The 25,903-nt window shown below is 38.5% G+C and overlaps 1 protein-coding gene across 4 annotated transcripts in view; it reads right to left on the minus strand.

The window, feature by feature from the left end:
* Nucleotides 1-48: 48 nt before the first annotated feature.
* acvr2aa (activin A receptor type 2Aa) overlaps nt 49-25,903 on the minus strand; it is a 49,871-nt gene continuing 24,016 nt past the window's right edge. For 2 of the 4 annotated variants that reach the window (XM_073855170.1, XM_073855168.1), the window contains exons 5-12: nt 19,169-19,192; nt 9,641-9,784; nt 9,202-9,345; nt 7,416-7,564; nt 6,541-6,652; nt 4,653-4,791; nt 3,304-3,434; nt 49-3,217 (exon numbers count right to left, since the gene is read on the minus strand). In XM_073855170.1, coding sequence (XP_073711271.1) covers nt 3,023-3,217; nt 3,304-3,434; nt 4,653-4,791; nt 6,541-6,652; nt 7,416-7,564; nt 9,202-9,345; nt 9,641-9,784; nt 19,169-19,192 — 1,038 coding nt within the window. In that variant the 3' untranslated portion in view covers nt 49-3,022. The remainder of the gene's footprint in view (nt 3,218-3,303; nt 3,435-4,652; nt 4,792-6,540; nt 6,653-7,415; nt 7,565-9,201; nt 9,346-9,640; nt 9,785-19,168; nt 19,193-25,903) is intronic. The other 2 variants (XM_073855171.1, XM_073855169.1) reach the window with 1 other exon arrangement.

The raw sequence follows: 25,903 nt of genomic DNA on the forward strand, positions 1-25,903 counted from the left end.
AAGCACTTACAAAGATGTTAACTGAGTAATTGAGACCCACAGCACACATCTGAGAGCAGTCACTATACTTTATTTGAAGGGAGTAGTAGCATAAAATTTCATCTGTACATTATGTAACAATTACGTCCGATCAGGCCCTGAATGCATTAAATACTCAAGAGACTGGACAAAACTGGCATGTCCAGCACAACCATAATACAGCTGCTGCTCGCACCAAAACGCAGAGTCAGGGTAGAGACATTCACTCATTGCTGTAATAGAAAAGCAGTGCTGCTGAAGACCCAAAAGTGTGTCTGAGAGAAAAGAAGCTGGTTGAATCGCAGAAGCAATACTTGCATCGTCGCACCATGTTGTCTGTCGTGCTACACCGTTTGTTCAATCTTCTGAACGCCGTGAGTGAAAGTCTGAGGTAAAGGACTTTTTGTTTGTGTAGTGTTTTTTGACTAGTTTTATAAATAGTGAAAGCATCACGTCTCATTTATCCAGAAAAGAAAACAAAAGTTGGGCCATGACATAAATTAATAAAACTAAAATACAGTTGTACAAAATAAACATTAAAATATTTGTTTAATAATAATAATAATAATAATATCAATAAAGTATTTTTTCTTTAAGACAATAAAAAAAACTCATGCTCTTTTCACAATCTAAAACAACATTCATATGTACAATATGGTGCATTTGCAATAAAGTCTTTTGCTGGACAGGGGCTAATAAGTTTGGCTGCTCATCCGAGGGGAGATTGTTCCAACACACTTCCTTTAAATCAAATTAACTAAAAACTAGTAACAAAAACAGACTTTAATAACAACTGATGGGAACAGGACAGCACCTGGATAAAACACTCTACAGGCAGCAGCAATCGCTCACGCTTAGTGAATCTTCTGTAGTGTTTATTATAGTCAGTAAGTAACCTGAACGTGAAGATACGCTCTCAGACCAGGATGTTTAAGAGCGTGTGCTCAATCTTAACCCCATCTGCAAATAAACCACAACTCTACGTAGTTTGTTTAACCAAGTCGACGCAGTACAGATTGGTTATCTTTCACAAAAAGTCAAAACGCATGGCACATGCCCTTTTACAATCCTGCCAGTCTTTGCACCAGGGGCGGCGCCCCAGCAGTCAGATGAAGTATGAGCTGGCTGAAAATGCTACAGTAGAGAGTTTTCATTGAAAGAGTTTGATTGCATACGGTTGTATGGACCTGAACGCTGTCGGATGCATTACATGCATGAACGCACAACAAACCAAAATGAGCCACTGAATCCTGTTTAAGTCTGCGTTCATACATTTCCACAACGAAAGCTACTCCTGTTATTCCTGCAGCCGTCTTTACTACTAAAACAGATTTACTGGATACCGACCTTAATGTCTGATCAAAACGGTTGAATCTACAAAACCGAATCGCATTTATGTGCGGCAAGAACAAAGCCCTGGAGCAGCAAAAGATGAGCGGTTTATTAGAAAGAATTACTGCATGTGTTCGGTCCCCATAACAGCGTATTTTTCGTATAATACTCTCAGACAACTGGGCGCCATAACATATGCATAGCAGTGTCACAAGCCTGTCATTGACCTAAGTTCATGATCTACACGTTTAAGCGATCTGCTAGGCGCTCGTATATGACCACGGCGGAAGTGGCCTGTGAGCTGTGAAACAGTCCCTGCTTATGATGTTATTGCACGTAATATGACCGCACTAATAAGGTGTTATATCAAGGGCCCTTGCATACATAATACAACAAGGATCACCAGAATGGCACCGGAGGGCTCAAAGCAAAGGGAAATGCTTCCTGAGACATACTGAGATATAGTGATCGCCTGGCGCTGATCTGAAACGGTTTCGTGAAACCATGTCGCTCGTGAGGTTGGGCTTTATGAGGAAGCTGGCGCTCGAAGATATCTTGCGTGAGAATCGCAGATCAGGACCGGATGATTCCACGAGGAAAAGAAATAAAAACAAAGAGTAAGGGGATTTTATGACTGCTGGCGAGATTTCATGCACGAGCTCCATGTGATAAGGTTAAAAAAAGTAAACGGTTAAAAGAAAAGAAAACACAAGGCATGCACATACGTCAACGCTGTGAGGACACTGCAAAACTATACTGATAAGTGCTTCTGTATTATTTTCACAAAATTCATATTTTCAGGGATTTTTTCCTTCTCATCAGGTCTCGATGAAACTGATTCAAACAAACGGTCGCAATGCTGAAACAAAATATCACCTTATGAACAGCAGGGCAACACAAGAAGAACTCAAAGAAGGCAGAACACTGGTTGATGAATGGCCATCGGTTCTTGGCATAATCTGTCATATAAAAATGTTTTTACGGTATTGAAAAAGCTTTCGTGCCAAACGGAGGTCATCGAAAAGCCTCGTTTTATATCATATAGTGTTACAAAACAAACTTATTATTAGGATGAGAAACTGAGGTATACCTTGTCAAGAGGTTGGTGGTTATCAGACAGAAACTCTGAGAAGCTTTCAGAGGAAACACGTGTTGATTTGGGTTTATCATCACCCTTTCTGTTGATATCTGTACAGCAGCGTCACACTACACATTCAAGAAGCTGTTTCTTATTGGCGTTACAATAGTCATTCATACAAACACATCAAATGTGTCTTTTTTGTATTGTTTGTTTTTACAAGGACGTTGCCCCTTTTTCCGCTAAAATACCGTGTGTGCCACGTGGAGTCCGATTTCCTTAAAGTTTATTCTCCAGGCAGACGAACAAACAAACGGTTTCGTTCATAATGCGAGGGTCCTCGTGTCAGAAATATAATCCGTCCGTCTTCACCGGAGTGCTCTATTGATGTAGTTTTTATTTACACACACACACATGAACACAGCTGGCTCCAAGCAAATCTGTGTTGAACCCGGATTCGACGCAGAATTCATCGCCGCTCCAGCTGTAAGTAAAGGACAATCACCCAGCATGTCTTGAAGCTAGCCTGTCAAAAATCCCAGACGTGTCTTTTCTGTTCGGTCAGCCCGCAATTCACATGCTGAATTCCTCTAGTCATAGACTGGACTCCTTAGGGGGATAGTCCACATTGGTCACCATGGTTACAACAGTGACTATTTCCTCCGGAGCGGAGACGCTGGTCTGCCGCTGCATCTGGACCACACGCTCCTCGACGCAACCTGCAGAGAGACGCGCCTCTGCCTCGTGGTCCCAACACTCCTCTATGGTCTCGCACAGCATGGCCAGACCCTGTGAGATAAATAAATATGTTTTATATATTGCGTAGCATTCAACTGAGATACATTTGCAAAGGGAGAGCGGTGGATGTTACGTACCGGATGTTTCTGCCAGCACTCCCTGAGGGTGGGCCGAAGCTTTTTGTGGACCACCACCTCCTGCATGTCCTCTAGTGTGGGATGCTGGCCCACCTCTTCCTCAAAAGGCAGCATGTACTCGTCAACCGGACCTTTAGAAACCAGCAACAAATATGCTCAGATCAGACAATGCAGGGTTCCCACACCTTAGTTAACTTCAAATTCAAGGACCTTTCAAGGACTTTCCGGGTCCAATACCCTCAAATTCAAGGAGTAAATGTGGGGACACATTTCAAGTGAGAGCAAGGTTACATTGTGTTACCTTTTAAGATACATTGTTACAGTTCCCTTTCGAGGGAACTCGCGCTGCGTCACTGCGGTGACACTTTGGGGACGCCTCCAGGGGTAAGTGTGTCTGAATGTGTATATCAAATTCAACCAATGGTAAGGCTTAACAACAAAGACAGGGTGACGTGGGAGCCAGGAAGTATATCGCTATCTGAAATATTGCCAAAGACGGCATTACAGGGACGCAGGAAGTATGGCAAGGGAGACGCAGCGTCTCGTTCCCTTCTCAGGGAACAACAGTTACATACGTAACCCATGACGTTTTCATTTGTCAATGCAAAAAAGCATTTTAGTATGAATCAACATTCGCATTCAGAATATATAACATTTAATGTGTGCATAAAAAGTCTATCATTTTTATTTTGTTATCCTACCCTGCACAGGAAATAATATGGATTTTTTTCCAGAAAACTTCTTGCACAAAATAGATTCAAGCACTTTCAATGGCATGTATCTATGTATGTATATTTGAAAATGTTTTTAGAAACACATACCTGCAGTTATACATCTATCAGAAATGCTAAAAGATCACGCTGGGGGCTTCCATTTAATGCCAGAAATAACATTAACAAATACATACATGAAACACTGAAACATTGCGTGACACAATGAGAGAATGCCATTGCTGCATTATCTCAATAATATAAATGCCAATGTCAGTTTTTAAAAAATGTCTCCACCACCTGATCTCTTATCATCAACTCATCAAATCCCATCATGCACTGCACACTGTCACAACAATCCCTGAGGTCTGTATCGCTGTCCACGCCTGATCAATATTGTTCCATTAGACCAGGCAGCAATGATCAATAACAGTGAGCTTACTGCACTTACAGTGACAGACTTAATGAGGAACCGGAGTGGCAGTAAAACACATCGTTTTTTAAAAGTCTGCGTATATGTGGAGATGGTTCGGAAGGGGATCTATACGGTCTAAATGTGTGTGCTGTATATGACTGATGTAACAGATACATTTGATGCAATTGTGGAAAACAGTGCGATATTAAATCAGCAGTTCGTACCATCAGACGCAGTGCAGCGGGCCGCCAGCTCCCATAGCACCAGTCCCACTGCATACATGTCTATCCTGAGGAAAGCATCTCGCTGAAAGTTGATGGCCCCTTCGAGCACCTCTGGGGCCATGTAACGCCTGGTTCCTACCTGGAGAACACACAAAGATCACACTTTGATAAGCATTAAGTGTAAATGTCCAACATTTTGAGATCAATTATTGTTTTACCTTTTGTAAATAACACAATCATTTAAGTTTTTAGTACTGGGGCTCTATCATACACCCGGCGCAATGCAGCGCAATGCGCGACGCAAGTGTCTTTTGCTAGTTTCAACCCGGAGTAATTATCATTTTCACGTTTAGCGCCACGTTGTTTAAATAGCAAATGCATTTGCACCCAATTTTGCACCCATGGGCGTTCTGGTCTGAAAAAGAGGTGTGTTCAGGCGCATTGTTGGCGCGTTGCTATTTTGAGGCAACTAAAGACACAATATGTTTTTTGTTATTTAAAGAGCGCGTTAGTAATATGCGCCTATAAACGGGACGACAACGTGAGTTTGCTTATCACATACATGAATGCGCAGCAGCACAAAAACACTTTTAAATCTGAAAGATTAAAGGATTAAAATGTAAAAGATTATTATTGAGTCTCTTGGACATAAATGAGGATTGATTATGAGACGTCAGAAGGCGTAAAGAGCTGCTTCACCTGTAGCCTAAGTAAATAAATGCTTTGCTTTAAACAAATGCATCTATTTTTAAATGCTACCCTACAGATTTATTGTATATGACTCTTCACCTATGGATATGGTGAGAGGACAAACATTTTAAGTAATTCTTTGTAAAAATCCCATGGCGCTGTCCGAGTGCTGAAACGCTTCGGCTCTCTGCACGTTTGTAAATTCTTTATCTCTTATTTGTATTTTTAGAGTACAAACCTTTTCTTGCATATTTGCAAAATATTTTATGATATTACAATGATTATGTAGGATATCAATACATTTACAGCAATTAAAAGCCTGCTATTTGTACTTCTATGACTGGAAGAAAAAAGCTTTTAAAGGTTTTAATCCAAAAAATTTAAATTTCAATAAAAATTAAATCAACACATTTTTTAACATTATTCTTAAACTGGGGGTCTTCTTCCTCCGCTTAGTTTTTCAGTTTACAAAGTCCCTCATCTAAATAGGGATTAGACATAGCGCCAGCGCAACTGGCTTTTAAAGGGGATGAGAGCTGAGACTCTCATTGGTTTATTTGTTACGCCCAAAACACACCCATTACTCATTAGGGGAATATGAACAACCCTTTTCGACCGTGCACTTGGCACATTAACAATCTTTCCCGTCGTTAAATTAGCAAAAGTGGCATCGGACATGCCCATTTAGACAGTGCGCTTTAGACAATGCGCTAAGTTCGTTAAAATAGGGCCCTCAGTATACACATATTTTATGAATATGCAAATTAGCCATCACCCCCACTCCAGCAGCAATTCTCCAATCGCAATTTTAGCGCAGAGTCTATACGGCATCCATATATTGTTCAGCTGTGATGATGTGATTGGTTACATGTTTGTGACGTAGGAACCCGAGGCGTTTTCCTATTTTATGAAGAAAAAACTCAACAATGGTATTGAATGATGAATTTGCACATGGTTTGTCTTAAAGCATATTAAAAAATTTCCACATAGACATATAAACAACAACAAAAAAAAATTTCACCACAGGGGGACTTTAAATGAATGTCATCTGTGTTTTCTGCTTTATTACTAGTTCGCACTTTGTTTACTTAATTAATAGGCCTAAAGCGCGCGTAGAGCTATTTAGTAATGTTTATATTCCACTTTAATATGCGCATTAATGCCATTTTGTGTATAATTGCCAACAGTGCCAACTCACCTGACCATGCGTGTCCCCTGCTGACTTCCCTGCCTCGAACCTCAGAGCCAGACCAAAGTCAGCTATACAGGCTGTCAAGTTTGTCTTTAGCAGCACATTCTTGCTTTTAATATCCCTGTGCACACAAAATGCAAAGGTGTAAATATGCAAAAACATTTTATTAGACTAAATTAATCACATTTAGTTATAATCAGTCACAGGCTGATATTCTGGATGCAGGCAGAGATCCAGAATATATTGATGGTTGATATACTGTTTACCAGAAACTGGGAAACTTTTGTCATTATTAAAAGTATCAACAGTAAGCCCAGATTGATCATTTAAACGAGACCCATGTTGTGAATGTAAATAGTTTTCTTTGTCTATGTTAATTAATGAAATTATTCATGTTACTTTATGGTACATTAATTATAATAGCTAAGATTAATAAATGCTGTATAAATCATTTACACTATTAAATGTTAGCTAATGCATTAAAGGCAGGGTCCATGATTTTGAAAAACACGTAGGAAAAGAGAGTCGAGCCGACTACCACACACACTTGGGCGTGTCTACTAACCGACATCATTGTCTGGGCTGCGTATATGTGTGTGTGTGTGTGTGTGGGGGGGGTCTATTAAATAAAGATCTAGATTCTATTGGGGTAGGGGCGTGTTTGTTTAGGTGGTTTCAAATGTCAACATTGGCTTTCAGACATCATGGACCCCGCCTTTAGCTTATGGTAACAAATACAACCTTATTGCAAAGTGTTACCCTGTTTAAGCTGTAGATTATCAGTTATTAATACTGGCTCAATAAATCCAAATTGGTAACAAAATATACACTTTTTTTCAATATTTCCAATGACTGAAGGTTTTTGAGGAGTGATGCATCTCTCCCTGTGTGCAATGGCCGCCTTATGTCCGTCTCTGTGTCCTGGGATGTCAGCGTGCAGGTAAGCCAGACCTCGGGCCATGGTTTGAGCAATGTGACACAGTTCATTCCATGTTACTACATTTGCCTTCAGGTAGTCTGTCAGAGAGCCCTGAACACAGAGAGAAAGGTCGCATGGTTCAATCACAGCTGTAGATGACTAGCAGCATACATATACCCAAAAATTATATACGTATTGATATATTATCCAAAAATAAAATTCTGTCATCATTTACTCACTCTTAAAGGAATAGTTAACCCAAAAATGAAAATAATGTCATTAATGACTCACCCTGATGTTGTTCCAAACTCGTAAGACCTCCGTTCATCTTCTGAACACAGTTTAAGATGTTTTAAATTTAGTCCTAGAGCTTGTTGACACTTCATTGAAAATCTAGGTACGGTATACTGTCCATGTCCAGCAAGGTAATAAAAACATCATCAAAGTAGTCCATGTGACATCAGTGGGTCTGTTAGAATGTGTTGAAGCATCGAAAATACATTTTGGTCCAAAAATGAAAAAAATTGTGACTTTGTTCGGCATTGTGTTCTCTTCCGCGTCTGTTGTGAAGCGCGTGCGCGGGAGTAAAGTGACGTGACTACAGTGACGCGGATGACGTGTTATCCTCAGACATGTTTGGGAAGTTTTTTTTTCAAACTTACAGCGTGCATCTCCCTTAGACTGTAAACAAAGCCCGGGCGCACAAAAAAACCCAGCTGGGCCGCACCAGATAACACGTCAGCTGCGTCGTCCATCATCCGCGTCACTGCAGTCACGTGGCTTTAGTCTCGCGCATGCACTTCACAACAAACGCAGAGGAGAAGACAATGCTGAATAAAGTCGTAATTTTTGTTTTTTTTGGACCGAAATGTATTTTCCATGCTTCAACACATTCTAACTGACCCACTGATGTCACATGAACTAATTTAAATAGCTCTCCGACTAAATCTAAAACATCTTAAACTGTGTTCTGAAGATGAACAGAGGTCTTACAAGTTTTACAAGTAATTAATGACATTATTTTCATTTTTGGGTGAACTACCGCTTTAAGTTATTACAGACCTGCATACATTTCTTTGGTCTGCTGAACACAAATGAAGATATTTTGAGCAATGTTTGTAACCAAACCATTTCTGAGCACCATTGACTTTCATAGTATTTGTTTTTCATATGATGGAAGTCAGTGGTGCTCCTATTTTCTGCTCATTACAAATATCTTTCTTTGTGTTTAGCAGAGCAAATACATTTATACAGGTCTGTAACAACTTGAGGGAGGTTAATCATGACAAATTTTTCATTTTTGGATGAACTATCCTTTTTACTTCTGATGATGCGTGTCTGACACTGACTTTAAGTGCCACTGTGCATATTTATGAATTTATTCTTTAGTTAAAAATATAAAAATGTTTCCTTTTAAAAATAAAGAACCTTAGTTCACAAGTAAACACTTCAGTGTAATGGCAATGCAACAAAAGCAGGATAAAAGCTTTTAACTGGATCAATGGCATTCATAAACATAAACAGGATGTAATGCTTTATTTCTCTTTAGCATTTATCATTGTTTCTTTGCCATACTGCTTTCACCGTTCTCACCTGGCAGACTGATAGTTTAAAGAAAAACACTGCAAAGCATGACTTTTTTACATATAAATCTTTAATAAAAGTTTCATTTATCATAAAAATGTAAATATTTTTAACCTGATTGTGAAAGAATGTGACATCTTGATGGAAAAGAGAGCAAAAATAACCTTCTCGTGGTAAGCGGTGATGAGCCACAGCTCAAGGTCCAGGTTGTTTCCTCTCTTCTCGGCCCCGATGAAATGCAAAACGTTCTCATGCCTCATCCCGGGAAGATTGTAAATGTCATACTCATTCTGCCAAGACAGTTTGTCCTGAGAAGCACACAATACACACACAGTCACCACAGCACTATATTATAATAAAAATCCTCTAGAACGACAATAGTGCATCCAATAACATTCAGAGGTGCTAACTGAGCATTTAAACAATTGATATGAGTTACAAAGTCTTAGTTTCGCATTTAGTTAACAGCACCTGACTATGTTTCTTGCATTCATAACATTATCTTTAAACGTTATACATGCATTAACCTCTGCAGTGATTAGCATAAAGCTTAGGTTAAGCTGGTTAAATGAACTCAGCAGATGTTTAGTGTCCAGCTGGTACCTGAATAGGAAAGATCTTCACTGCCACATAGTCACTGAGCAGCTGAGCCTTCCACACACAGCCAAATCGCCCCCTAGCTTTGATTTCCAACAACTGCAGTGGCTTCTGGACCAAGGTGGGAGACGGTGGCATGGGTCCAGGGTCCTGAAAGACAATATAAAGTGTGTAAGCCATTTGAATGGTTGCACAGACCACCTGTAGATAATAATTATTATGGACTTCATCACAGCTCATTTAACAGCAGATCTCTGACTCAGTGGTTCTTCGCTGGTTTTGGATTGTACATCAATTGGCAGCCCAGCACAGTACAAAAAGAAACATTGCCATGAACTATAAAGGTAGCCAAATTAACTGTAGTTTTGGCATAATGTCTGGGTTGCATAGCTTTACTGATGAATTTTAAGGATGAGTACATGTCACGCAATCTGCCCGTGTTGGTATCTGCCTAATTTGGCTATAGCTTCTACCATGTGACAGAAGTTGTGCCAAAATACAGTTGAAAGCTTTGATGTTAAGTTTTCTGTTACAAAGCCTATTTTCCCATCTATGCTTGTTTAGTTTGTTCAGTCTGTGACCCTATCAGACCAATAAACTGGATTTGGGGTTTGCAGCCCACAAGTTAGCAGTACTCTAAATCAGGGTTTTATGATAACTTTTTACAACAGACTCCCTTCCTAAAATATATATTCATTTACAATGTTATATAAATAGTAACTGTGATATAATAAAAACAACATACTGCTTCCAAATTTAAATACTGTAACTGCGCCACAATAAACCATTTAGAACTTTGCCTTGTCATTTTTTTCTCTGAACTTTTCTGGGGACCCCTTAGAATCTTTTGCATTTTGCGACCATATTTTTGCAGGTTGCAAAATATATTTTTTTACTTGCAAAACTGATTAGTAATTTCAATACTCTATTATTACGCGAGTATCTGCATGGTCAGGACAGTAATGCGTACATTGTTCAAACTTTAAACGAACCACAAAGCTCCACAATGAGAGTACAAGATACTTTAAAAGACAAACAGACGTTTTTCATACCAGCATACTCGAACGACAACATGTGAGTTTAATTTATTGGGTTCGTTTTGGACACAATGAAAAGCTCAATATTTAAAGGGCCGCTAACCTAGGTGTTTTCAGCAAAGTAAAAATAGTCTCTAGGATCCCCAGAATGTGTCTGTAAAGTTTCAGCTCAAAATTCACCACAGATCTTTCATTAAACGATGTTGAAAATTGCCATTTGTGGCTGCAATAAAAAACGTGTGTGCGTTTCTTTAAATGCAAAAAAAGCTTCTGTTCCCCTCCCCATATGCAAAGTTGTTAGAGCGCTTACACATGTGCTTTCGACTACATCAAAACATCTGTCTCTGGCAGAAGGTTGAACTACGCGCTCAGAAGGTGGAGTCTGTGAGCGTTATGGTTGGGGTGTAATCAACGTGACATCACATTGATAGAGAATCCCCAACAGCCTGTTTTGTGTGACTGTTGCGGTTTATAGGAGATTACACAAATAATAACAGAATGTTTCTGCACACACACTGGTGACTCATTTTTGCTAGAAATACATTTAAAGAGCATTTTCTAGGTTAGGGGGGCTTTAAAACTATGTAAAGCAAAGATGTTAGTCTATATAATATAACATAATTAGAATAAATGTTTACATAATAAATGTTTATATCAAGTTAGTTAAAAAATGTAGTAAAAAGAAGCATACTAAAAATTCTAACCATACTAAAAATCCAGCTAAAAGATCAGGATAAGCTGGTTGCTGGTTTAAACTGGTCCTCTTAGCCTGGCAAAGTTGGTCAAGCTGGTAAGGCAGCTGATCTTCCAGCCTGACTTGCTAAGTCCTTGACCAGCTTAAAAAGTTACTAGACCAGCTAGATACACCAGCCTGACCAGCTTGGTTTTAGCTGTTTTTTAAGTAGAGCATAGAGATTTTTATCCATAAGAAAGAAATGATCTGTATCTGTAATTATCATTTGGATGTAGTTTCAGTGTTTCTTTCTTTCTTGCCCCAACTCCTGACTCTGGTTCTACCAAATTAAGTCCCGGTGCCACCCCTCTCAAATGTTAGTCTAAAGCCCTGTAGAGATATGTCTTGAACCATCATGAGGGTATTTAAAGCTCACTCTGAAGGCCCTTTTACTGTAACTATTACCAGAGGACAGACCCTAAGACTTTCCCATGATTATCTTTACAGGATATAAGCTTCAAATTGAAAATACAGGAGCAATACTTAAAAAACCTAGAAAAAATATAATCTACTGTGTATTGATCACTGTGTCCCTGGAATTAATTCCCAGTCTGAAGGGGTTTATGGTCAGTCATGCTAGATTTTCAGTTCTATTCACTTCCACTCACAGGCATGCAAACACAGGCGGATGGGATATGCAAGCACATGCAAATCTTTGTCCTTCACTGTTTATGTTTGTAATCTCGGACCTGCAAATTAGTATAGGAAAGAGTCGTTTGACCAATAGAGGATGAAAACGTCACAGACTGACCTCTTGTCGGAAAATCAAATGAGAAGGAAACGGTCACTTTAAGTTTCGCATAATACCGCTTTATAAAACATTCGTTTAAAATAATACAAACTTCAATTCAGAAGATAAGATGCAAAGCTCTATGAAAGTAGAGTAAATATTTTATATCTGCTTTAAAGTCTGCAAACATTATCAATAATGCAGTGTCTCAAGATTCTGTGCTTGTGTAAAATCCAATCTGATGTCCAACTTTACCCTTTTTAATGGAATAAAGTATAAAGATGAGCACTTGTAGTGGGCTGCACCTGCTGTTATAAATGAAGGGAACAGATCACAGCATAAAAAACCCAGCAGATGAATCGCTCAAGGGCAGAACAGCCACGCATCGCCCCAGGATTTGAAAATACTGGAACAGCAATGCAAATACTGCGGCTACCGGGAACTACATATTGTCAGTACTGTTGCAACAGGTACAGTATCTGAAAAACACATGCAAACGATACAAGCACACAAGTCCACAGAAGTGTTTCGTAAAATGGTACAAAGGTGGGCTATGCCCTGCAGCAGAGCTGCATTAAGCATGGACAGAAGGGGTTTGTGAGAGTTGCGGTTGAAAGCTTTTTAAAGGGGACATGAAAAAATAGGTCAATTGGCTTCCTTGTGATGTCAGAAGGGGATTATCTTTTAATAATACCTCCCCCTTAATCTGCACTATCCAACCATGGCACTACCATTAAGTGCAGAGATCAGCTCATTTGCAATTAAAAGGACACACCCCAAAACAGCACATTTTTGCTCACACCTACAAAGTGGCAATTTTAACATGATAATAAATTATCAATTTTGAGCTAAAACTTCACATATGTACTCTGGGGACACCAAAGATTTATTTTACATCTTAAAAAATTATTGTAAAATGTCCCCTTTAAACATAATCCATTGCTTCTGTAAATGCTATGCAGATTTGATAAGCAACTGACCCAGTTTGTTGGGGTCGTGAAATGGCTTGTCAGAGTTTGGCATTTACTGTGTCAAGATACAAACGCCACAATGCACGGTCCAATCTTAGAAAGGTGGGCACAATGTTTGAGAACTGTGTTTAATGTCCAAATGAAAAACCTTTCTGAATATGTCTTGTGCAAGCACGGCACAGTTAACTTAAATGCAGCAGTGTTCACTCTACACCCAACGTGACCTTTTCTGACCAACTGCCCTTTGTCAGCAAAAAACAACAGACTGTTTCCTGCTTTTCAAACGGTAATCCCTGTTATTCGAGCAAATCAATAGAAGAAAACGATGGAGGGTAGGACAACACTGTGCCGCCTAAGCTGTGTCCTGTTCCTCAAAACAGAAAAGTCTCATGTTCAGGTCGCAATGCAACACAAATTTCAAATAAAATGTTTTGCATTAGAAAAAATTATTCCTATTTTTAGAAGTTTATAATTTATTTGCATGGCAATTTAATTACACACTTCTCATGACTTTTAACTTCTGAGAGTTTTTGTAATTCACATTCTCATGGTACTTAATAATATATCTGTATAATGCAATGATTTTTTGTTTTTTATTCTTAAGGGCTCGTTATAGTTGTGCGTAGGTCCTACAGCGTAGCCGCGACAGCGTAGGATCCGCGTCGGTTTTCATTTATACTTTTACGTCGTCGTCCACGTCGACGTGCAAACACGCGCGCAGACAAGACCGCTGGTAGGCAGTAACCACGCGTGTAACCACAGTAGCAGCGCGACCGTCAAAGAAGAAGCTTAGCAAGTTAACCCACAAACGAAGAAGAAACAGCAACTTGTTGTGTATAATTTGAGAAGACCAGCAATGATGGAAGTAAATAAACAGTGACTTTTGATGCAGTTTGAGTTTAATCACCCCTCAACTTGGCTCATCTTTATTTTCACCGTCACAAACGGTAATACCTATGACGCAGTTTTTTTACCTGACGGGAAGGGTTCTGGTGGACCAATCACAGCGCTTGCGGTCCGCGTAAATCTGACGCGCTGTTAACATTTTTGCGAGGTGCACGTCAGGCTACGCAGAGCTACGCACAGGCTACGGATACCCTACGCCGTAGCTACCTATGCTCGACTATAAATTGGGCTTTAATGTCATTCCAGCATCTATGGCTATATTCATAGTGATAACTGGTTAATTCATACAAAAGTTGATCCACACAAGTTGATCCACACACGTTGGGGAGGGGCAATTTGGCATCTCCAATTCACCTAACATGCATGTTTTTGGCCTGTGGGAGCAAACTGGAGAACCCAAAGTAAACCCACGCTGACACAGGAAGAACAAGCCAACTCCACACAGAAAGGTCACCTGACCTCGAACCGGGCATCTTCTTGCTGTGAGACATTAGTGCTACCCACTAAGTCACTGTGACGCCTGTATAGACCGTTTCATTGGGTGCACGTGCAGTGACGCAATAAGCGTGTGGTTCTGAACTTTACTTCCGGTTTCTGTTTGTTTAAAGGTCTGACTAGTTGCGGAAACTGAACTCTTAAACAAATACCTCGTCGAAAATAAAAACGCTACGTAATCTATGTGTTGTTTATTTTGCTTGTTATATAAATAAACTATTTTAAAAGGACTTTGTTGTTATTTATTCTTTGCAGAGTCTACCGGAAGTTACGTGATGACCACGAAAGCTACGTGTTTGTGTTGTTACTGCTGAAACCGTCTATAATGCAATGTCTGTAACATTTGTATTTTACTGTGTTAGACTCAACAAACACTGTAATGCAATGTTTCTTTTTACTTTCATAAGAAGCACACATTTAAGATTACTGCATTGTATTTAAATAATATAAATGTTGCTTTTCCTGTGACAGTAGTCAGAATTAGATGCATTTGCATTACGTAACTAACAAGAATACAAGCTGAGAATAGAGTTGGGGGTTGGCAATGTGCTAAACTGTCATGACAACTGAAGCAAAACTTGTTCATTTTCCAAAACAGGCTTGAAGCAAAGTTAAATGTCTGATTCTTTTCATTTTTATTTTGGTGGACATATTCTTTACCGGTTCTGTAATTATAACCCAAAATTCCTGAACAACCCAAAACCTCTCAAGTGCTAGAAAATGAAAAATATCTCCATGTTGCCTTGTTTTTAACAAATGCTCAATATGTAGGCAAAATTGTCCACAGAGCACCTGATGTATTGTGGTTTGGAGTCAAAAGTAGGACAAAATGCAGAACAGCTATGTTCTAATACATGGCCTACATTTGAACTGAATGGGAGGAAAGGCACATCGCATGCATATCGAAGCATCAAAGCATATCCATTTGGCTTACTAACAAACATCCAATGCCCAAGGAGCGCATACAACCGCCTGAGTGCGTGAAGGACGTGATGAGGTCAAAGGTCAGAACATCGATCATGAACAGAAGAAGAAACACATAGTGGCTTTAGATGAGGAAAGAGAATACATCTGCTTTGCTGTTACTTAAACCCAGAGGATGGAGGTATGAGAAGGGCTGAGGCTCCTGAGGGGACACAAAGAAAACAACCCGAACCCTGACCTCACACACCTACGTGGGTCAGGGTCATGTTTACTTTTCCATTTGCAAAAACCGTCTGACACTAAATAGACATAAGTCATAAACATACCAACAATGGGGATTTAGGGTAGTGTTTACCCCCCGGGGCAGCGGCCGTGCGTGGGTGCACGGAGGGATATTTTAAAAGCATTCCTTTTTTATTACAGATAAAAAGCAAGAACTGTTTGCAGGTAATTTAAGAGGGTTATCCGGCTACTCAGACGCCTGTGGCAGATATAGTATGTCAGTGTGAGGGTTACAGGAGTTGTTTGCGCTGTTCATGTCTGAAAATAAAGAGACCAGTGGAAAAAAGTCACATTTGTGTGTATGAAGCCAGTGTGACATGCATTTACTGTCATACTGTAAAAGTTCTCAAGTTCAACAAAAATCTGCGTTAATCCAATGAAAATACAGGTACGTTGGGGTCCAAATATCTAAGAGTTTGGATTTTAAATCTAATTTAAACCTGGAAACAAATGGAAAATAATACAAGAAATATTTAAGATTTTATGATATAATAGGACTTTGCATTAAGTTAATCAAATAAACAAATGTAAATGTAAAAAACAATGACCCTCTGTTAGCTCTTTACAGAAAAGGTCAGATCTCATGCTTTCTACTAAAGCACACAAGATGCTCTTTGGAAATTTTTTAAATGATGCAAAGATAACATAGATCACTGTTTTGCAAACACTTGTGGTATCTAACAGAAAACACGCTAACCTTAATGCCTCCGGCAGTTTACTCAGATTATTCTTTGATGAATGCACAGCTTGTTTAAACAGCTGGAGTTTTGGGAGACGATTTGATCTCCAGTGAATAAAGAATATATTACATGTGCTTGTTCATTCGGAAGACAAATTCAGACCAAAGTCATGTAACTTTTCTATTTGGTATGAACATAACAGTACATAAGCTAAGCTAAATCCTTAAGGGAATTTCTTAGTTTTTATCAGCACAGAAACACAGATGAAAAAACATACACAATGTTATGTATTAAACATTCAGGATAAACTTAATCCCTAAAGGAATTAAGTAACAACCACTGGCTCCACAAACACCAAGTGACTGGCTCATTCTCTTAGTCTGGTCAACATTAGCACTCAATCACCCTCAAAAAGTGTCATATCTTACACTCGTATCATTTTACTTTTCTCCCCAAGGCCCACTTACAATGCTAGCCAAGGTTTCCTTGTCAAAAGTTTGTTTTTCATGACCATGTTCATATCTTTCTATGGGCTGTGAATTTAAACCGCTGTTTTGTTGTTCTTGTCATATGAAAAGCCCCAATCTTCAATAACAATCTTGTTGCAAAGCATTCATTATACAGTACTGTGACAGGTTCAACAAACAAATTACACTGTATTTAGGAGGGTTAAAAATAAACTATGCTTAAGTTTTCTAATGCTGGGATCTTTAAAAGTGCAATGTGGGACTTCTAGAGGCATTTAGCGATGAAACTGTGACGTTGCAATGGCTCACCCCTCCCTTTGAAACCCATAGTAAAGCTATGGTAGCCGCCACAGGACAAACACGTCATCGTCTCATGGGGATTGCACACCGGGCGAGAAGTGATTTGGGACAAAAATGAGTGGCGCTCTGTAGCATAGCAGGGATTTGAGCAGCGTCCAGAGTCACAGCGGACAGCCGCCGTCAGACGCCGCCATTCATACAAAATAATTTGTCCTATTTTTAGATACGTGACACCACGTATATTTAGGGCTACTGTAGAAAGATGGTGGCAACTTGTTGGGGGACCCGCTGTGTATGTAGTAGGGATGCACGATATATCGGCCGACATATCGTTATCGGCCGACAACTGCTTATTTTTAATATTATCGGTTATCGGTCTGATAGCAAAATTAGGCCGATAAATGAAAGCCGATAAATGATGGATTATTTTGGTTTGTTGACCACTTCGCTTGCTCATTGCTGGCCATGTGAAGTTTTGATTGGTGCTTTCTGTGACATAGCACGAAGATGACACGTGTTGCGGGCTTAAGAAGAGTATGCTAGTCTAGCACAAAGACAAGATGTCCGCGGTCTGGGAGTTTTTCATTGTGAAAATAATATGAATATTTATCGGCCTATATGTATTGGTTATCGGCCCCCAAATATAAAGAGTTATCGGCCAAAATTTCCATATCGGTGCATCCCTAGTATGTAGATAAAAATGGCTCATTCTAAGGTAATAAAAACAATGCAGTCCATTTGTAGGGTCTTTATAAACCACTGATAATAGAGTAATGTATATTATATTGCATTTCTGTCAGGAGATCCTTTAAAAAGTCCCACAGTGCACCTTTAAACAGACACAACCCCTTTAAAACAAGCAAGGCATTAACTATATTTGCAGTTTTATTTAGCTTACAATGTGTGGTAAGAAGAAAATGTATGCTAATGTTAATACAGGTCAGGGGTCTCATTTATAAAACTGTGTGTTGGATCCTTACTAAAAGTCTACGTATGCACAAAAGCCAAAAATGGCATAAGACAAAAAATATGAAGACTTATAAAACAAAGCAATATTCCCTTTTTAAATCACAGATCACCTGCAAGTGTTCGTACATTAATCATCCTCAGATCCCATCCTTCAAGCCCATTCTCCTGTCAAGTTTGTTTTTTATAGATCACAACCTTTGCGTGGGAACTGGCATACGCACGTTTCCAGACCCGTTTTGTGCATACACACACTTTAAAAATGAGGCCCCAGTACTCATAAAGCACAATATCAGGTGCAAATATCTCTCTCTCTCTTTCCAAATACACACATACCATACCTTTATAAATACGCATGATTTAAGATCCCGGTCTATGTGGTGAAAAACTGCCACATGGACACATAAACGCGCATTAAGTTTCAAAACAAAGCATCTGCTTGTATTTTCACAATAGGGCACTGCGCTAGTGTATTAATTTCAGATATGAAAATAAACTGTATATGACTATCACACTCTCTTACCCGTTTTAAACAGATCAACTGAATTTCCAGACACTGGCTGTTTTCATGTACTTGTCTATTAAGTGTCAGTAGAATTAGCTACACTGACACGCACAGTGCCAGAAATCTTTCAACACGACAGCAAATGTTTCATATTTTACGCACCACAAAAAAACCTTTAAAGCTGTTCCCCGCTCCCACATTCATCTTTGCATACATTTGCTGCATGCTTGGAGACATGCATTTTTAACCGCGGTATTTGCTCTTTTACCATGCATCTAAATCAAGGGATCTGTGCATGACCCCCCTGAAAGAGAGAGCATTTCTTTTCCATTTTCATCCGTGCACTAAAAGTCAAAACATCACAGATTGATGAGGCAATGTGCAGGGATAAAGTAAAATAAGTGGGATTTTGAATTATGCGCTTGACAAAAAGAAAGGGATGCTTCTAAGCGCAATGGGAAAAAGGTTTCGAAATTAGGTTTTAACATAATCTTGAAAAGGAAAATAAATAAGATGAATGAATTAAGCTTTTTCTTACCTCTATCATTATATGAAAGGCGTGCTAGTTGAGGAAGGAAAGAGGAAATCAAGCGTTAGTAGTAGTTTAGCGTATGTGAGATGGAGAGACGAGATGGAGAACTGCAGGGTTCTGGAAGAAGTAAATATGTCTGAATATCACAGTAGGAACTTTGATTTGCTGGCCAACAAGTATATTGCTACAGCCCACCTCAATTATTTCAGTCCAAAAGATAGAAAATTAAGGAAAAGGTATAACGGCAGAACCACTGTTAGATTTGACAAATTCCTGTACTAGTTAATATGTGACACGTGTGAATTTTTTCGATAATTTTTTTTCCTATTTCTGTTAAATGTGTAGAAATAACCATAAGTAACATTGCTCAGTTTGTTTGAACACGGACTTAAGCAATGTTAGATGGTGTTATCTTAACTGTTAGTAAGTGAATACAACTGGAATGAATAAAATTCTGCCCCAAGGACACCAGTACCCGAGGCCAAATCTGCATGTTACAGCAAATGCTGAACTTCAAAATACTGAGAATCCTCACAAAAAGAAAAATACCACCTGAAAGACTTAAGAAAATCAAATCACTACATGTCAGGGAGGTAAAATTACAACATGACACTAAGCACATCGGCAACTAACTCTAAATAGTTTCCATCAGCAATTTAATACGGGAAAAAATCACTATAGACTCAAAACAACAAAGTTTTGCTCCAAATCACATACGGTGAACACGTTACCCATGATTATGACACCCAAAATGTCACACAGCAGCTAAAAACACTATCATCGTGGTGCAGCGGTTACCACACATGCTTCAGAATACGGTTTGATCCCCCAATCCAATATGTTTAATTTTGTGCCTCGACTGATTCAATGTCTCAGTCTGATCCTTTTTCCTTTTGCTAGGTGTACACAAATGATTTAAGGTTATTAAAATCACCGCATTGAATATGCTTGACCACAAAACAGCTCTGCAATGCTTTAAGATAAAAATGCATAAATCCAATTATGCTCCCATCAGTTTTATTATTATTTTTTTACTAAATAAACAAACAAAATAAATACGTTCTTCTATTTAAGTTCACGGAAACTGTGATGTGATACTCGCTAGTGGGTTATTGCACCAGAGAAGCAGACTGGATGAAACACGTCATTCACACACAATAACTGTATTTTAAACATCTGATTTAAAAAAGTCTCAGTAAACCTTAATGTCTGCAAGTTCTGCACCCATGATGCACGTAAGCACTATCATGCCACTCTGCATTGAACTCTCACTGCAATAGTTTTGCACAATTAAGGAAAACAAATAATGTACCTATCATGGGATGCATGATAGGTGCATGCTGGGTCTCGAGTCCTTGTAAGAAAACTGTAAAATAATCAAGAACCTTTTAAACAGTACGAGACCCTGAATTGGAGGTTAGGAACTAAATGTTCTGAAATTATTTTTATTTATGTACATCAAAAAACAGCCTGAGTTGTGTTGATGAGGGTTTCACTGAGAGATAATCCCAACAATGAACTCCTACTGAGGATGTTTGCTGAGGGTTTTAAAAAAAACAATTCTCATTAAACTGTCAAAATGTAAACTGCATTTCTGATGTGCTAAAAGCAAGCTAAAAGCAATATGATTTGAAAGGAGAAAACAGCTATAATTTAAAATCTTGACATTTTTAGGGGGACAAACAACTAGTGAACCAGTGGTAAGTTAATAGTAAGGAATGCTTCAGTACAAGAACTGTTATCAGTCTAGGGCTGGGCGGTATACTAAGTTTTAGTAATATATCAGTATTTTTATAAGAAGGGAAAATACCGTCTATATCAGTATGGTCTGATATGACCCTCCTTCTTTGCAACAGAAGCTCTATCAGAAATGTACACTAAGGTCCGGCTGCAGTTTTCCAACCAGGTGGCACCCTATATATGTTTTAAATTATAAACCGGGAGACGTGCTGTCAAAAATATTTTTCATACGTCGTTTTAATAAAAATGATTGTGACCAGCTGCGGTTGGTGACTGCTCTTTCGAGGGACGCGAATTCAAAATATGTGTTCGGAGTGTCATGTGTGCTGCTCGTGTTTTCAAAATATGTGTTTGTTGCATAATGTGAACTATGTGCATCACATGTCTTGTCAAAATTAGTGCCTGCTGAACACATGTCAAAACCATTTATGATAAAAGAGACGCTCACATTCACAAAATACACACAAGACACACATTACGCATGACATTATGCGAGTCTCTGGTAAACGCAAGTGTCTCTTTTATCATAAACCCTTTCGACCCTTTCATAATGAAAAAACACCCAGAGATATTTATTGTATATCAGCATACATGGCAAAATTACTGAGATATGAATTGTGATCAGGGTTTCCCGCACACTTTGCAGTTCTGGTGGCCCCCCTAAGATGGGAAACCCTACCGCCTTAACTAGGTCGTCCAAAAAAAAAAGAAGAGAAAATCGCTGCACAAAAGGCTGTCATGTGTATCTCAGAGAATAGCACAGACACGCTTCAAACCGCCACACGCCCGAAATGGTCAGTCAATGTCTGGACTGGAGGATAGCCAGTTGATAAAACGCGTGTCTGTGAGAATTGTAAGTGGATGTTTTGGGTTTATTTAAGCCTGTTATTGTATTAGTCTATAGTTCTTGCAAATTTAAAGAAAGTTAGCTGGTGATTTCGTTGTTTGAACAACCTGCTAGCTAGTTTGCATGTGCCTGTTGATTAGATATAATTGTTGAGCACTCTTGCTCACACTATTTATGTGCATTATTTATGCTACAGTAGTTACACTCCATTAATAGTGGGAAATAATCAGTTTTTACAATCTTCGCGCTATCTATCATCATTCGCCAGACGTTCTACAACATCTGCTTCTGTTTGTGTTTATTAACCCTTTAGTTTCACTTCATCACGCAGCTATTGCCATTAGAGGTATCTGTTAAAAACATTTAAAGGGGGGATTCAATGGTATTTCTAGCATTCTGACTTATTAACACAGTTATAGGGTTGTTTCCTCATGCTAAACGTAGGCAAAGTGTCAAAAAAGCAGTTGGACGTGTTACAGAGTATTCCTCTGCCAAATGCACTTCGCCAGGGTTCGTACAAGTTTCTGAAAGTTTTTTTGATTACAGTTCCAGCTGACGTTTCAGGGGTTTTCTATACGTATCACTTCTTTATATGGGCACTTCCCCCGGAAAACCCCGCCCACACGTCAATCAGCGGGAGACGCTAGAACTTACAAACATTCACATCATGCGACAGCTTTGTTTAATTTCAAAACTCAGTAAGTAAGACTTCTGTCTTATGTTGTAAATATGCGCATACATATTATATAAATGACACGAACATGTAGTGAATCATAAGTTATAAGTGTTGTATAGTGTTGCATGACTCGTACTCGCTCCACCCGCGGTAGTAACTCCTCCTTCTTCATTTTTTCGTACGTTATCGGAAAGATTCGGTAAAGCTAATCTTTCTTTTATAAATCTGATTAAACTAAAGACTCTTCGGAGATATAAAGGATGTCATACTATTCTATAGGTACTCCAGATTAACATCAGAAATGCAGAAACAGCGTGTGTTACATGAGCTTTAACTCATTAATAATCTAGTATGTGTTCATTTTCTGTCATAGTTTCTTTAAAATTAAATAAAAATATTTTCATTTTCATCATGACGCGTATGCTCCGCCCCTTTGATTGCCATGCCCTGTTTGATCAATATTGTCCAGCCCTATATCAGTCAACTATTAACACAAAAACCAATGTTGGGAACACCCCAATATTACTTTCCTACTGCTTTTTATCACATTTTAAATAATGAAAATAGAAAACATTGAATGATGATTGTAGAAAACACGTGAAGAAGACATTGGATAATACTTTTTGATTTGCTTAAGGGAACTCCAACTCTTAAAAGTCAGTCACGTGCCTGAACCGCACTTAAGCATCAGATGCAGATCATAAAGTATGTATAGTACATTACAAAACAGTATGCTGCTTATTCACGTCATATTACTCAGTGCATGTAAACAACTTCACAAATGTTTCCTTAAATCACAGCTTTTTGTGTGGTTCAATAACAGCAGAAGAACATATTGCAATTAACTGTGCAGCACTGAAATTAACATATTATCTAAATGTAAAAAATCCAAGAATAAAAAACAACAACAAAGAAACACTGAGCAAGTTGCGAGACAGTGATGATAGTGGGAGGAAACTAGAAAGGCTTCCTTTCTGTGCTCAGATGACTAATCCTTGACATGAACAGAGAAACACCAAGTTTTTCAAATAGACCCCATTTTTATGCATTTCAAAACAAGCAGATTTCTTTGTAGCACTTGCAAATGTCACACATCCTGTCGCCACATTACAAAATAACTTCCCCCAATCTGGTAATGTTTCTGTTGTAGTACAGCAAAAGCTTACAGAAGCCAAGATTTGAGCCAAAACTCCTCTGTTTAGAATAAAATTAAAGTCAACATACAAATGAATGCACAGTATAACATTTAACAACTTATCAGTACACAAACAATCATTTATAGAAAAAATATAATCATTTGCTTTCCTCCTGAAATGACTTCAACCATTCCCCTAGAGACCACTTTCATGATCCAATTTCCAATTTCATTAAAATCAAATCCTGCACACAGATTATCTGATACTAATCAGAAACACACTAGATGCAAAATAGGCACATTGACCTTAATGACATTTAAAAGCCCCTAAAGACCTTTGACTGCTGCATTAAGAGCTAATAAGGCGTCTTACATATCAAGAACAAGTTAGGGCTCATCAAGATATCCGATATCAGCAGCACTGTGAGGACGGTTCATCTCTCAGATCTGCCCTACATAAAGCTGAAACTCAATCGGGGAATTCCAAACGCTCACCTGACACACAGGTAACCATCTGAGCCATTACATATTCTCAATATATCACAGCCTGCACACGTACTGTAAACGCATCTATTCTGAACTGGAATACATTTCCTGGGTTGGGTTGCACCATCTGGTCATAACCTCTTTCTCAAATTGGGACATGAACATCACATTTGGGACTTAGCAACCAGTAGTTTGTTTGTACTCGGTACTTAATTCGGTTGCAACATTAATCTTAAGGCAATAGTCCGGTCGTAAGATCTCAGTAGGATACAAACAGTAGGATACAAACAATATGACCTTTACTGAGCCAATGCTTTGCAACATTAGGACTTGTAAACAGAAGCAGTGTTCACAATTTTGAAAAGGTGTAGAAAGCTGCTCTCTTTATTTTTTTACGGTGTAGTTTAATTTCTTTTAATTCTCAATCTTTTCTCAAAGATGGGGGATTTCAACAAATATATCCACCTTTTTCTCGAACGCGGAAGTAAGTGATGTGACGTATTTCCCTTCCTGTACGAGACTTCTGGTTCAATATCCAGCCGGTAGAAAACAGTGTAGTGGGAGCGCATAATACATGATTTAAACAGTTAATATTTACTACACCTGCCATGCATAATAAACATATTAAACTACTACATGTATTGAGTATTGTTTTTGTTTTATGAAAATATTATTACACCGCTTCTTATGTAGGTGGAGACATGAGCTTATGAAATTATTTGCTTTTTTATTTAAAACATAACAAAAGTATGCTCAAACACATTACGAACTATTATAAACATTAACTAAGCAGATTATGTCGTATATATTCTGTACTGTAATCACATTTTTGTAATAATATATAGTAGCAGAATAAATAAATCAGCATATTTTTAACAGCATAATATTAGTTGTTTCTAAACAATTATTGTATTTATTGTTTACTGGCAGTTTCTATGAAAGGTTTTACTGGATTTGTAAATACAGATCATGAGTGCATGTGCGCCACATACACATTCAGTTCTTGTACATGGATTTACTGCGTTTGTATTAGCTATTATGGCAACCCCTAACTGCACAAATTATGTTGGTCTTCCTGGATTTCATAATAAACATTAAACAGCCAGTCAAAACGGCACACTTGTGTCCTTCGCAATAGACTACCATTAGCTTTTAGTGGCTCACCAGAAGTCATAAACAAGAAAGCTCAAAGATGGTGGCGCCCACATTTACGTCAAGAAAAAGGTGGATGGTTTAAACATGAGGTTAAGTTTTAAAGGAATAGTTCGCCCAAATATAAAAAATCTTTTGCATGTCTCATGACTAACTGCATGCATTTCGTCACGAGATTCAACATGCCACCCTATTTGAACTTAACACACTAACCTGTGTTCCCATGGATATGCGAATGGATTCCCATTGATATGCAAATGATTGAATAGCTAAATAAGCTAAAAGTATGAAAAGTTTTTTCTCACAAATGGATAGTTTTGCTCCAGCAGACATATATTAAACCACTGGAGACATTTGGATTACGTGAATGATGAATTGATGTGTTTTTGGAAGCTGTGTCACGTTGGCTTCCACAAAAACCAACAGCAACTTTTTATAAATGATTATTATAAAAATTATTTTATACGATGCGTGATCTACTGCAGAAACAGTCATGCATCTGGGATGACATAAAGGTGATAAAAAAACTATGAGCTTATTTTACTATCTGGCTAAACTATAAGTTTGGTGCAATGTGCAAATATTTAATAGTGCGTATTTTTACACCAAATTCGAACTTGAACACAGCAGGTCCAGCTGATCCCTAAAACCACCTTTCTGTAGCTTGATCAATAAAGATCTATTGTCTAGCTCAGAAGTGAATCC

The sequence above is a fragment of the Misgurnus anguillicaudatus genome, chromosome 17 (assembly GCF_027580225.2).
Source record: "Misgurnus anguillicaudatus chromosome 17, ASM2758022v2, whole genome shotgun sequence".
Taxonomy (NCBI): domain Eukaryota; kingdom Metazoa; phylum Chordata; class Actinopteri; order Cypriniformes; family Cobitidae; genus Misgurnus; species Misgurnus anguillicaudatus.